The 13000-nt window shown below is 40.3% G+C and overlaps 1 protein-coding gene across 6 annotated transcripts in view; it reads right to left on the bottom strand.

Annotated features, from left to right (window-relative positions):
- Nucleotides 1–13000, bottom strand: part of PRKG1 (protein kinase cGMP-dependent 1) — a 492239-nt gene that overhangs the window by 288862 nt on the left and 190377 nt on the right. For all 6 annotated transcript variants that reach the window (XM_062637910.1, XM_062637908.1, XM_062637911.1 and 3 more), the window contains exon 3: nt 11269–11382. In XM_062637910.1, coding sequence (XP_062493894.1) covers nt 11269–11382 — 114 coding nt within the window. The remainder of the gene's footprint in view (nt 1–11268; nt 11383–13000) is intronic.

Genomic DNA, 13000 nt, shown 5'->3' with positions numbered 1-13000 from the left:
CATTCTCAAAGTCTGACTTGGACATAAGAAACTCGAAACACAAAAGCATGCTAGTAGGAGTAGATGATCTATACTCAGGGCACAAATTATCTGCCCCAGGGGCTGCAGCCTTGTTGACTGTGGACCACACACAGGCGCAGGACCCTGGCAGGTGCTCCACCACTGCATCCATCCCTGTCCCCTCCCAGCTGCTGCACATGTCCCACCAACACAGCCCATGGCCCAGCTCCAGCTTTCAGCCCACTTCTTTCAACAGCCTAGAAAAGAAAACCCTCCTTGTTTATTTCCACAGTTACATTTTTGCCAACGTATATTCCTAAATACAGGAGATAGCAAAATCTGATGCAGATATTGAATGTCATACAACAAGACTGAGGGCAACATCTGCGGCTAAATAATCCATTAGCACTCCCCAAAACCCCATGCCATAGTTTGATTCTGTGAGACTTCAGAAAGTCCAAAGAGGCAATATTTTCCTGGGACGGAGCAGCTGCCTCACAAGGAGAGGCTGAACAGATCACAAATCTGCAATCTGGAGAGATGAAGACTAAGGCTAAGGCTTGATATCATCCAGGCGGTGAATAACACAAATGCAGAACCACTTTCACGATACCCCACAAAATTATAAATGGGGGTTTGATGTAATTAAAAAAATAACCAATGAAACCTGCGGCAAAGTAGCAAATCAGTTTAACAGTGAAAAAAAATGCTACTTTTCCCCATGGGTTGGGAAGATCTGAAGATCATTGCTACCAGAGACAGTGGAGGTAATAGCATCAGCATGGTCCAAAGGAATCAAACATACCCATCAGTGGAGATAATGATGTTGTAGCTCGGCTGAAAACTCCACTAATGCTTACTGACTAGTTATACATTTGAGTTTATGAATGGCAGATTTTAACTTCAATGCAGGACTTCAAATGTAGGTAAGCACAACTCCCCCAATACAGAAAAGTATAATAGAATCATAGAATAGTTAGGGTTGGAAAGGACCTTAAGATCATCTAGTTCCAACCCCCCCCCCCCACCACCATGGGCAGGGACACCTCACTCTAAACCATGCCACTGAAGGCTCTGTCCAACCTGGCCTTGAACACTGCCAGGGATGGAGCATTCACAAACTCCTTGGGCAACCCATTCCAGTGCCTCACCACCCTTACAGGAAAGAACTTCTTCCTTATATCCAATCTAAACTTCCCCCCTCTAAACTTAAGCTTGAACCCATTACCTCTTGTTCTATCATCACATCCCTAATGAAGAGTCCCTCCCCAGCATCCTTATAGGCCCCCTTCAGATACTGGAAGGCTGCTATGAGGTCTCCACGCAGCCTTCTCTTCTCCAGGCTGAACAGCCCCAACTTCCTCAGCCTATCTTCATACGGGAGGTGCTCCAGTCCCCTGATCATCCTCGTGGCCCTCCTCTGGACTTGTTCCAACAGTTCCATGTCCTTTTCATGTTGAGGACACCAGAACTGCACACAATACTCCAAGTAAGGTCTCACAAGAGCAGAGGAGAGGGGCAGGATCACTTCCTTTGACCTGCTGGTCACGCTTCTTTTGATGCAGCCCAGGATACGGTTGGCTTTCTGGGCTGTGAGCCCACACTGAAGCTGGCTCCTGTTCAGTTTCTCATGGACCAACACCCCCAAGTCCTTCTCCACAGGGCTGCTCTGAGTCTCTTCTCTGCCCAACCTGTAGCTGTGCCTGGGATTGCTCTGACCCAGGTGTAGGACCTTGCACTTGGCATGGTTAAACTTCATAAGGTTGGCATCAGCCCACCTCACAAGCGTGTCAAGGTCCCTCTGGATCGCATTCCTTCCCTCCAGGGTATCAACCAAACCACACAGCTTGGTGTCATTGGCAAACTTGCTGAGGGCGCACTCAATCCCACTGTCCATGTCAGCAACAAAGATGTTGAACAAGACCGGTCCCAACACCGATACCTGAGGGACACCACTCATTACTGGTCTCCAGCTGGACATTGAGCCATTGACCACAACCCTTTGCTTGCGGTTATCCAGCCAGTTCCTTATCCACTGAGTGGTTCATCATCAAACCGATGTCCCTCCAATTTAGAGACAAGGATGTCGTGTGGGACAGGGTCGAACGCTTTGCACAAGTCCAGGCAGATCATGCCAATTGCCCTACCCCTGTCCATCAGCTCCGTAGCCCCATCATAGAAGGCCACCAAATTGGTCAGGCAGGATTTCCCCTTAGTGAAGCCATGCTGGCTGTCACCAAGCACCTTGTTGTTTTTCATGTGCCTTAGCATGCCTTCCAGGAGAATCTGCTCCAAGATTTTGCCAGGCACAGAGCTGAGACTGACTGGTCTGCAGTTCCCTGGGTCATCCATTTTCCCCTTCTTGAAAATGGGGGTTATATTTCCCTTTTTCCAGTCATCAGGAACATCACCTGACTGCTGTGATTTATTAAATATGATGGCCAGTGGCTTAGCAACTTCATTTCCAAGCTCCTTCAGGAACCACGGATGGATTTCATCAGGTCGCATGGACTTGTGCATGTTCAGGTTCTTAAGATGGTCTCGAATCAGATCCTCTCCTACAGTGGGCCCAAGGTCTTCATTCTCACAGTCCCTGCATCTGCCTTCTAAGACTTGGGTGGTGCGGTCAGAGCCTTTGCCACTGAAGATTGAGGCAAAGACGTCATTAAGAACCTCAGCCTTCTCCAAATCCAGGGTAGCCAGCTCTCCCGGTAGCTTCTGGAGGGGGCCTACGTTGTCCCTAATCTGTCTTTTATTTGCTATGTACATACAGAATCCCTTCCTGTTATCTTTAACATCCCCAGCTAAGTTTAACAGACAACTGAATCTTTAAAATTAATCCACTGCAACTCAGAAAAAAAAACTAGAATTATAAGGGTAAAAATATCAACTACGCTTTTATGTGGACACCAGGAACAAAAGAACAAAAGGGAATGATTGCTTTGGTTTTGAAACACAGACTGATCAGTTCCATGTCAGCTTTAGTACTAAGCAGCTTTTTGTTCCCTAGTTAGTACCAGGAAATACATCAGTGAGTCTAAACAAGACCCTGTGCAGTCTGTTGCATTTTAATCTGAGAAAAAACCTTGTACTGTTGAGCCTATGAATTAATATAAATGGCAAATACTACTATTGCATTCTTTTGTTCATCAAACTCTGCTCAAAGCACAGGTTTACTATTATTAGCAAAGTTCAGTCATCCCATCTATCACAGCCACTATAGCTGTAGTTCATGCATGAGTAACATTTTCAGAGACATGAATAAAAAGGGAAGAAAATGAAGCTCTTGTGAAATTTTTATTTTACAGCCACCATTAATATTAACTACTCCTTCAAGGGTTTTGTAGAGAAAGTCATAATCTACTTATAAACATGTTTAACTGATGTTTTTTCAGACTATCCAAGTCTCCAATTAAAACAACATGAAAAAAATATTTTCAGGAGTATTTAGAACACTCAAGTGCTTCATTTCCCCTGCATGATGATCATTATTCTCCTGCATCAGACACAAAAAATATTGTCTTATTCTGAGCTCTAGCATATAGTTTTTAAATATGGACTTATACTGAAAGCTTTTTCCTGTAATAAAATGATTTCATATGACTGAGTTTCAAATAACACCATATTTAGAAGGAGAGGAAAGCTATTCTCTGCATCAGGAACATGAATGAAGATATCATCCAGGGACAAGAAGATACAGTTTAGTATCGACATGCTTTCCAGAGTGCAGCCAGGGTACCTGGCAGCACACACCACCATTTGCATCGCTCCCTCTGCTCTAGCTTTACCACGCAGCAGACCAGTCTTAAAATTCTGCATGATGCCTAAACCTCCAGGTGTTATAGGAGCTGCTTTTGCTAGTATGTTTAATGAATGCCTTTCAAGAATTTCACTGGGCTATATTGCTGTACACACCTTTATTTCTCCAGGTATTCAACCTCATTGTAAAATAGAAATATCATTCAAGATTTCTCCACGCTCCATTTGCAAATTCAGATGCAACAAGTTTTCAAGTACCACTCTGAGAGGTGTCTCTAAACTTCAGATTATTTGCAAGTTTTCCAGACTGTTTCATAATACATTTTCTAATGCCTTAAATTACATGCTGAAGGAAGAGTTACAGAAAACAAGTAATCCAAGGCCTTTGAGCTGTGCTACAATTAACTAGAAAATATTCTAAATAAGGAAAGGAAAACTAAGAAATTCATAGGATGCTGATGCATTTGTTTCCTGCCATCTTTCCAACACGTTGGCATGCACACCAAAACATTGCACTGAAGAATTTTCTCTTTGATTTGGCAGAAATATTGTTTCATAGACCCCCAAATGCAAGCTATCAACCACACTTCAGCGTCTTTCTTCCATTCCTGCCTCCAAGACAGCTTGTAATGTCTTCACAGAGCAAAACCACTCGACTGGCTCCAAAAGTTATCACTGCTTTCTCTCTCTGATCTAATGAGCACTGCCAGAAAAACAGCTCACATTGATGACTCTCCTCTGAAGCATCCTGCAGGCGAGCCAATAAAGATAACAGCAATATTAAACCAACTACAAGGATCAAGGGGAAAACTCTGAGTACTGAGTAATCGCTGTAACAAAGCTAATCTAGAAGAGTTTAGGAGGAAGGAAGAAAAAAAAATAAATATAAAGAAACATTCAATGTACACACACACACAAAAAAAAGAGTAAAAGTATAGAGAAAAAAAGCCCACTCAAACGAGCTACAGAAAACCGAGCCCCTAAACTGCAACGCTTTCCATCCTGAAAAGACTAACAAAATGCTAAAGATGTCAAAGGCAAGCAAACTAAACAAATACATTTTTAACAACAAAAGAAACAAACAAAAAACAAAGAAAAGGAAAACATATATGTGGTTTTCTTTCATTAAAAGCACTTACTAAAGACTTTGAGAGACAAGACAGATCTCAAGAAAAAAGGCAACACAAACACCTAAACTACAAGGGCATTTAAAGAAGCAGCAAAGCAACTGCCAAAGATTTCTTGGGTTTAATAACGGCTCAAATCAAAGAAAGAAAATTCCACAATGACAATTCTTGGAGGCCAGGGGAGCGTTTTATAACCCTTTCAAGCCACATAGCAGCAACACCCATCCCCCATTTCTTTTTCAGTTCAAATTGCAGTTTTTCCTAACCTAGGAACTGAAACACAGTAGCATTCAAATTAACACACTGATCCAATAAAGTGGGGAAAACAAAAAATTTCTTCAGAGAAGCAAATAAAGCCTTCCCAAAGCTTCCACCTTTCTTATTTACAAGTCATTTTTTTTTATTTCAATCGCCTGGTTCTTAGGAACTGGATATATGGGACTTTTCTGTCAGATCTTTTATGCTAGAAACATTGAAAGGGGGGAAGAGAGGAAAAGCAAAGGCTGAAACTTTCAAATTTTAGGTCATGGGGTTTAAGTCTGAATAAGTCACTACCTCTCCTTCTGTGTCACCAGGATAGCAAATTTAATGTATAGTAGAAAGCATCTATTTCTCAGATAGGATTGGTAGCGGTCTATACTGAAGATTTTTCAGTGGTACAAACATGAGTCACAGTGAGTGCTCCTCAAAATCCTGAGCAGTAAGGATTAAGGCCTCCTACCCAAAAAAACCCTGAAATTACAATCAAAAGTCAGTATGTACACAGCTGGGGAGGGGAAGGTCACACACAGAAATGGGAGAAAGAAAGTGTATGCAACACAGTTCTGCAAGCTCATCCCTTCCTGAACACGTAAAGCAGTGAAGTGCTGCTGACAGACCATCAACAAGTAGCCATGTATCTGCTCTTCCACAGCCTCACTGCTCCCTGAATCAGCTTTCTCCACAAAAGACTACCAGCATCATTCTCACTTGTCATTAGAAAACATGGCTCTTTCCCGTGACAGTTATTTTTGATTGTATCCTGCTTGCAGTATTTTGCTCAGCTTTGCTGCACCACTAGAAAGCAGCTGAAGTTCACGATTGAAAAAGTCAAAACAAAGGTCAGAATAAGCAATAACCCTAAAGCTATTGCACAGGCTGTCAGCTGCCACAGTTTGGAAATGTTAGTGCTGCCACAGCTCTTATAATTGATGCAGTGACTTGAATCTTGAAGCACCAGAACTTCATTGAGATTTTTTTTTTTAAAAAAAGTCACTGCATTGGAAGGAAACCAGTTTAAGCATTGACTTGACACTTAACCATCATCAAAACCAAATCCAAATTGATTTTCTTTTGCTCAGTCATTTCAGTTTCCCTATTAAAAAAAAGCAGTTCAAAGGAACGAGCTGCCTCGGCTGGTTTCTACAGTCAACAGCAAGCTGCAGCAACTTTCAGATGCCCTGAAAGATTATGTCTTGAACGATACTAGAATTTGTCCATCAAATACATAGCCTGGTTTCTGGACCTTCTTATTTTCACACAGAAAAGGTGTATGTGTAGAAGAGAATTACAACATACTGTTTCGCACCAGGGTTGTGTCAGGTGGATGCTCCCTGCACACCACCAGGCAGGATACAGTAGCATGCCTCACCTTGGACTGGAACATTTCATGATTGGTCATTCCTGCCTACACCACACCACTAGACACCTTGCTATTTAAAAATAACTAATAATCCAGTAAGTATCAATTCACCCCAAGGTGAATCATTCCCTAATTCCTCTTTTTGCCGTGCTTCCTTAACCAGCTCTGAATTTTGCCAATGAGTTTGACAAGTGCGCTGACATTTCTGGTACACAACAAACCCAGATACCATATGAATTTTTCATTTTGCTCTTCCCATCTCAGTCTATCTTCTCTTTGATTAGACTGCCTCTTGGTTAAAATTTTGCTGCCCTGTTCTGCATGTTCAGAACCACCCATCCCTTCACTTGTATCTCCTGAGCCACAGAGATGCCTTATGGCATGAAGATGCTCCTGCCTAGTGAACAAGAGGAGAGGAAAACAAGTTCTATGTCATGTCTATTATCCTCAAAATAACTTTCTCTTGCTGTCTTTCCTTGGAGAAATAATCCAATTCCACTTTGTCACATTACCTGGCAAAACCTCTAAAGGTCAGATTAAAATATAAGCAGTACAAGGGAGGGCTTAAATTACTTTCTCCAAGGATATATCCACTGGCATACCAGTCTGATCTGCAATCCGATCTCCTCTGGCTTGGCCAACCTGGGTTTCACATCCATAAGTCATCAGACAGGTTTTAATCAAACAGCTGAATATTGAAAGTTAACTTCTTTCCAACATGTAATTGTTTTAAGAAGATCTGAGCAAACTTTATACTAGCTTCCATAACTGTTAGAAGAGAACATATGAAGGCAGCATCCTTCTCAAAGGCTTTTTATGAGTCCCTGCAGTTTAAACTGGCAACTGACTGTTGCCTTTTCTTGCAAATTATCCATGTTACCAAGGTCCTTGTGAAGTTTGAGTAATTTCTGGGGCTGAAGCAAACTAGAGAATTATTTCCACAGGACTCCATTAAAAATATACAGCAGTAGAAAATCCAAACCCATCCAAATTTGGCAACAAATTGCTAAATTATTGCCTTAAACACACAGTGTGGCACTGAGTACAACAAGCCGGCTGATAAGCAGAAAAGCTTCTCAGAGAAGCTTGAGAAGCTCTTGTGCTGGCTTTTCAGGACACGCTCTTAGTTTCAGCAGGAAAAAGATTTAAATAATTTACAGAGAGCTTGTGCTTTTTTCTTTTCGCTAATATTGTTTTCCTAAAATGATAGACTGCTGTTGAGCATAAGTCCACTGAAACCTGCAGCCTCGCATCAAGATGCTTTTGTGGGAAGTTTTTATTCAAATTTTGCCTCTGGGAGAATATAATTTCAGATGCTAAGGGCACCTCTCAAATAAATATATGTGCATTAAAAATCCACTCCTTTCACCAAATCCTTGCTCCCCAAAAAATGCAACAAATACTACTTAACTGCTCATCAGATTATTCTTTAACAGGAATGACAACCACTGCCCAATATTAACAGCAGATAAATTTTCACTTCCTAAGAACATATTTTGTGTTATCAAATTAAGAACCACAAAGCTTTATATTCAACTTAATATAAACAATCTGAATTCAACTCAGGGTTGGTTTTGTTTTCCTTTTTTCTCTGACATCTCATTGTTCCTTGTACCACACATGTTACTAAGAAACAAAATCGCATTTGAATTTTAATGTATTTTTGCTTCTTCAGACTCTTGTGATAACACACTTGGAATCCTGTTTGCTTGGCAATGAGCAAGACAAAAATCCTTTTTGGGTGGAAAGGTTCCTAATTGAAGGAGTCTAATATTAAGTTCTGTGGCTTGGGTAGTGCGCCAAGATGCATCTGCACATCTCCTGCTCAGCCTCCTTTACTATCACTGGACTCCCATATTAATGCTATACCCAAGAATAGGAAGAGAAAGGCAGCAGGCATCTAACTGCATCAAGTCACCCTCTCACTGATGTTTACCTTCGTGATAACAGGTGACCAAGACAGAGATTTTAAGCATGCCGGCATTCAGCCTGCTATTAATCTACATGGGTGGTGGCCCTACCTTCCTCAGTGTTTCTGAACACCCACGGGTTTGGTAGCTCTTTCTTCCCAGGACCTGGTTAGACCCTATCATGCTTTTATTTAAGACCGCAATAATATTGAAAAATATTATAATAATTTTCTTGGGGTAAGCTTTCAAAAGAGCTGGGCTGTCTTATTAAAAAGGTTATAATGAAACAAGATTCAGATCAGAATAATTAAATTTTAAGATCTTCTGAATTATTTTTAAAAGGCAAAGTCTTTCCTACAGTGATTTATCCCTTTAAGTTTGCAGTCTCCTACAGAGCAAGCACTAGTTGAAGAGCTGATGTAGACTAATGCATTGAGTAACAACACTAAAAACTTTATTATTTACAAAGCTAGAGTACACATACAACGAGTTACAGCAGAAGTTGTCAACACAGCTTACATATCATTACCACCCAAAGGCATTAATAAGCTTTACACTACCATAGTGTAAAGTAGTTCATTCAGTTTTGCTGCAACTTCATTTTTTAAAAACAAATACTTAAGGTCCTTGCAATGAAATTTTGGCAGGCACATTAAAAAAAAAACACTTCTGTCACTCTGGAGTTAATAGAAATTTATCTCATGAAAATTAGGAAGCCCTGACTTAAGCTGTTTCTCTTGATGAAAGTTGGATGATGCCCCTTAGCACATCATCACCACTTCCAGCATCAGGGTTGACTGGGTGTCTAATCTAATTAGAATGACCAGTTGTTCACTTCTTTTTAACTAAACCTTGTAATGATCAAAGTTATCATCAGACTGAATGGAACATGTACTAGTGTTCACCTTTCTAGACATTTATTACATTTACCATTTAGCCAAAAGAACAAACAGATGTTTGAAGTTCAGCAAACGATTTGAAGTGCAACAGCAACAATTTATGTCCTAAATTCATCTGCACACTTCCAAGACCTCTGTTCAGTTAGGTCTAGATGCATCAATTTCCCAAAGTCAAGCTGTGACCTTGTGTGCCACCACACTTGAAAGGATATAAAGGTGATTCCAATCACAACTGCTACTTACTTATGCAAGAGAGAAAATATGTAAAAGTCACTTGCTGGCTTCGGAAACAAATCCACATGCCTGACAGCTGCCAGCAAAAGTAGGTGCGTAATTATCATATCTTTATGATACTGGTGGAAAAGAAACAGACCTTTTCACTGAAGAAAGATCTATCTGAGGATGATTACAGTAGTGACCTTTTTACTGCACCAGATTTAACCACAATAAACGGATTTAGTAAAACTAAGCACTAAGTGGCAACCTGAAAGTTTGCTCAAGAGAGGAGACTTAGTACACGAAAAATCAAGTAACAGCAAAACTAATAGTAAAAACTGCTGCCAACATTATTTCCTGCTGGAGTCACTTTTACAAACAGGTTGAACATGGACCCAGGAACAGTGTGAATATGTAGAATTCTATGATGTACTGCTCATGGTACTAGAGAACCAGGTGCCTTTTAGCTCTGCATTTCTAAAAGGAACTAAACAACCATCCTTTTGTTTCCTTTTCTAGGATTCAAACATCTCTCCTCTTTCCCTGCTCTTTCCAAATTTCTGTAACCGTATTTATCACAGAGGAGCCTGCAGCAGAGCCTGCAGCTCTGAATTCTTCACCATCATCAATTCTCCAAACCTTTAACTGGACAGAAAACCAGGCTATTCATGGATAATGCACCTAGGGGGCAGGAAAGTATGGGAAAGAGAGGTTTTCAGGACATGTCCCATTTGCACCCGTGTTTACATTGGTTCCTTGGTGGACTAGGGGGGAAGAGAAAAAGCATCTCATAGAAAAGCAGCCACACACACTGCCTGAAGTAGCCTGGAGGTCTCTTGATCTGGGGCTGTCCCCATCAAACTAGGTATGAATTGTGCAATATATGCACATTTGCTGCATCATTTAGATTACTCCAAAGCATTTGCTAATCATTTGGATTACTCCAAAGTACAAAAACTGTGCCACTGATGAACTAACCATATTGTAGCCGAGGACTAACCTGCAATAAACAGTACTTGTAAAAAGGCAAGGCTTGTGCAGGTAAAAACAGAGTACATCAGTCAAGTTCTTCAGAATTATGGAGAACAGTGTGCTCTTTACAAAAAAAAAACAAAACAAAAACAAAACAAACAAAAAAAACAAACAACCCAAATCTGTTCTGCCATTTCTACCCATTTGTTATCTTTCTTTCTCGTTGTGAAGCAAAACTAGGTATTTCTAAAAGGCTTTCTTCTGAACAGCGATTCACATGCATCGGTATTTTGGTACTTGTCTTCCAAATCTCAACTATTAATCTGAATTTAAATGAAAACATAGTTTTGTTGTACATAGCAATTTTCCCTCTACTCAGTGTACAGCCCAGGCCTTTACCCAGAATATTCATAAAAGAAATCAGATTACAGGAGAAGCACTGAAGACTTAGAGCAGGGTATCAGCACTGTCCAGTCTTTTTTCCTGCTTTTTTTTCAGTTGGTTTAGGGAGAAAACAATGACTTGTCCTGAAAAAATATATAAGTGCAACTTACTTTCTCTTGCAGATGTACACTACTAGGGTCAGATATGCTTCTTCCCATTCACAGTGGCTAAATTCAATACTATAATCGCTATAGAGCGCAATTAAGTAAGAAAGTGGAACATCTAAAGGAGGCTGCAAACCCAAAGAAGAGCTGGAGCAGAACCCTACTTCCCAATTAAATAACATGTCATTCAATATCAAAAATCAAAAATTATCTTACTTTTGACAGTTGCTGTCCTGGTACAATTGTAGAGGATGGCTAACTCCCCAAATACTTTGCCAGGTCCCATGGTGCACAGCTTTACACCTTCTTTTGTCACTTCAACCTTCCCATCTGCAAGAAAAAAAAGACCATTTTAAAAGGGAAATAAAGTTATTTCAGACTTTAGTTTTAAATAATTATTCTATTATACTGTGAATAAAACCAAAAGAGCCCTACACCTAGAAAACCAATTAAACATATTATGAAGGAGAGGAAGAACTTAGAAAAAGGTTAAAACCAACCATTGCATATATACGCTTTCAACACTTGAGATTTTTTTTAGTGGAGTATCTGTACAGTCAGGAAATACTTACTAGTAAACTAAGCTTTATGTGAACTTATTACAGTTTCAGATGATTTTTTTTCCTATTTTTGTTTAAAAAAGGAAAAGATTCAGGTCTTTAACACCACACATGAAAACCACAGAGTAATTTTGCTCATTTTCACTGAAAAACTAATCCCTGAGAACACTCATCCATGAATAACACAGCTATAATCAAAAGGAAGATTATTTTGACCCATGGCCATTATTTAATTCCCATCTCACCATATGTTTCCTTTTGAATATTTCATCTTATGAGAGAGCAAGTCTGCTTTATCTGCTTTATCAATCTCATGCCAAGAGGAGATATGTGAGGGGGATTTAAAAGCAAAAGTTGAATGGAACAGAAGCAGCTCAGGGGCAGTCTGGGGGTTTCAAAGGACATCTGAGGAACAAGAACCAGGAGAAGGGAAGAAACTGAAGATGGCCTCACCACCTGCACACACAGGTAATGCCACAAGAAGAAGGGAAAATGGGATTAGGGTTAGGGTCGTTTAACCACCATTTAGGCTGTAACAAAGTGCAAGACAGAGGGTGAGAATTTTAAATGTTATTAATCACTAAAAAGCCTCCTCTTACCCCAAACTGGGAAGCAGATTGTCTACACCAGCTCACATTGCATCACTGACTTGCTCTCTGTGGGTCTGTATGAGGCAAGAGGAAAGGTCAGCATTTACTGGCTCTTACCCAGCTCACAGCTATCTGCATTTGTGTGTTAGATACCAAACTAGGCCTCAAATGCCTGCATCGATAACTCTAATTATTTGATTAGAGATTATACAACCCTTTTCTCCTGCAGATGGAATCCAGAGGTACACACCTCAAAGCAAGATCGCTAAGGCAAAAAGAAACTTCCCCTACATAATATATACTCTAAAATACAGTCCTGCCAGCCCTGTATATCTGTGTGTAAATCTACACCACTCCACCCATGATATCCCTCAAAACAAGAATGACTCCAGCCTACCTCTGCTACTCTACCAAAATAACACACCAGTGAGAAAAAACAAACTTTGAGGAGCCCAAAACAAATTTCAATGCCATATCGCTGCTAGACACATAACAAAGTAATTGAAATTGAGCAGAAAACTTCAAGTACTTCCACAGCAGAATAAACAAAGGCAGTAACAGTATGTAGAGGTGAACGGAAGAAGGTATTGTATTAAGTTAAGGCAAACTTTAAAGGGTGCCTTAAAAGGGCATAACGTATTTTGGAGAGAAAGTGTTTTCACACTATCTGGTACAATAGATCCCAAGATCTAGTACTGGTTTTAAAAGTTAAATTTAAAAAAATCCCACATCATTTATGAAACTAAGAGTTACTGTTTGATAAATACCATGACCTAAAGGTTACCTGGTCTGTGGGAG

This window comes from Pezoporus occidentalis, unplaced genomic scaffold (assembly GCF_034315485.1).
Source record: "Pezoporus occidentalis ecotype Australia unplaced genomic scaffold, CSIRO_AGI_Poc_V1 ctg54, whole genome shotgun sequence".
NCBI classification, from domain to species: Eukaryota; Metazoa; Chordata; class Aves; order Psittaciformes; family Psittacidae; genus Pezoporus; species Pezoporus occidentalis.
Note: the sequence above shows the minus strand (reverse complement) of the source record. Positions and strands in the feature narration are given on the sequence as shown.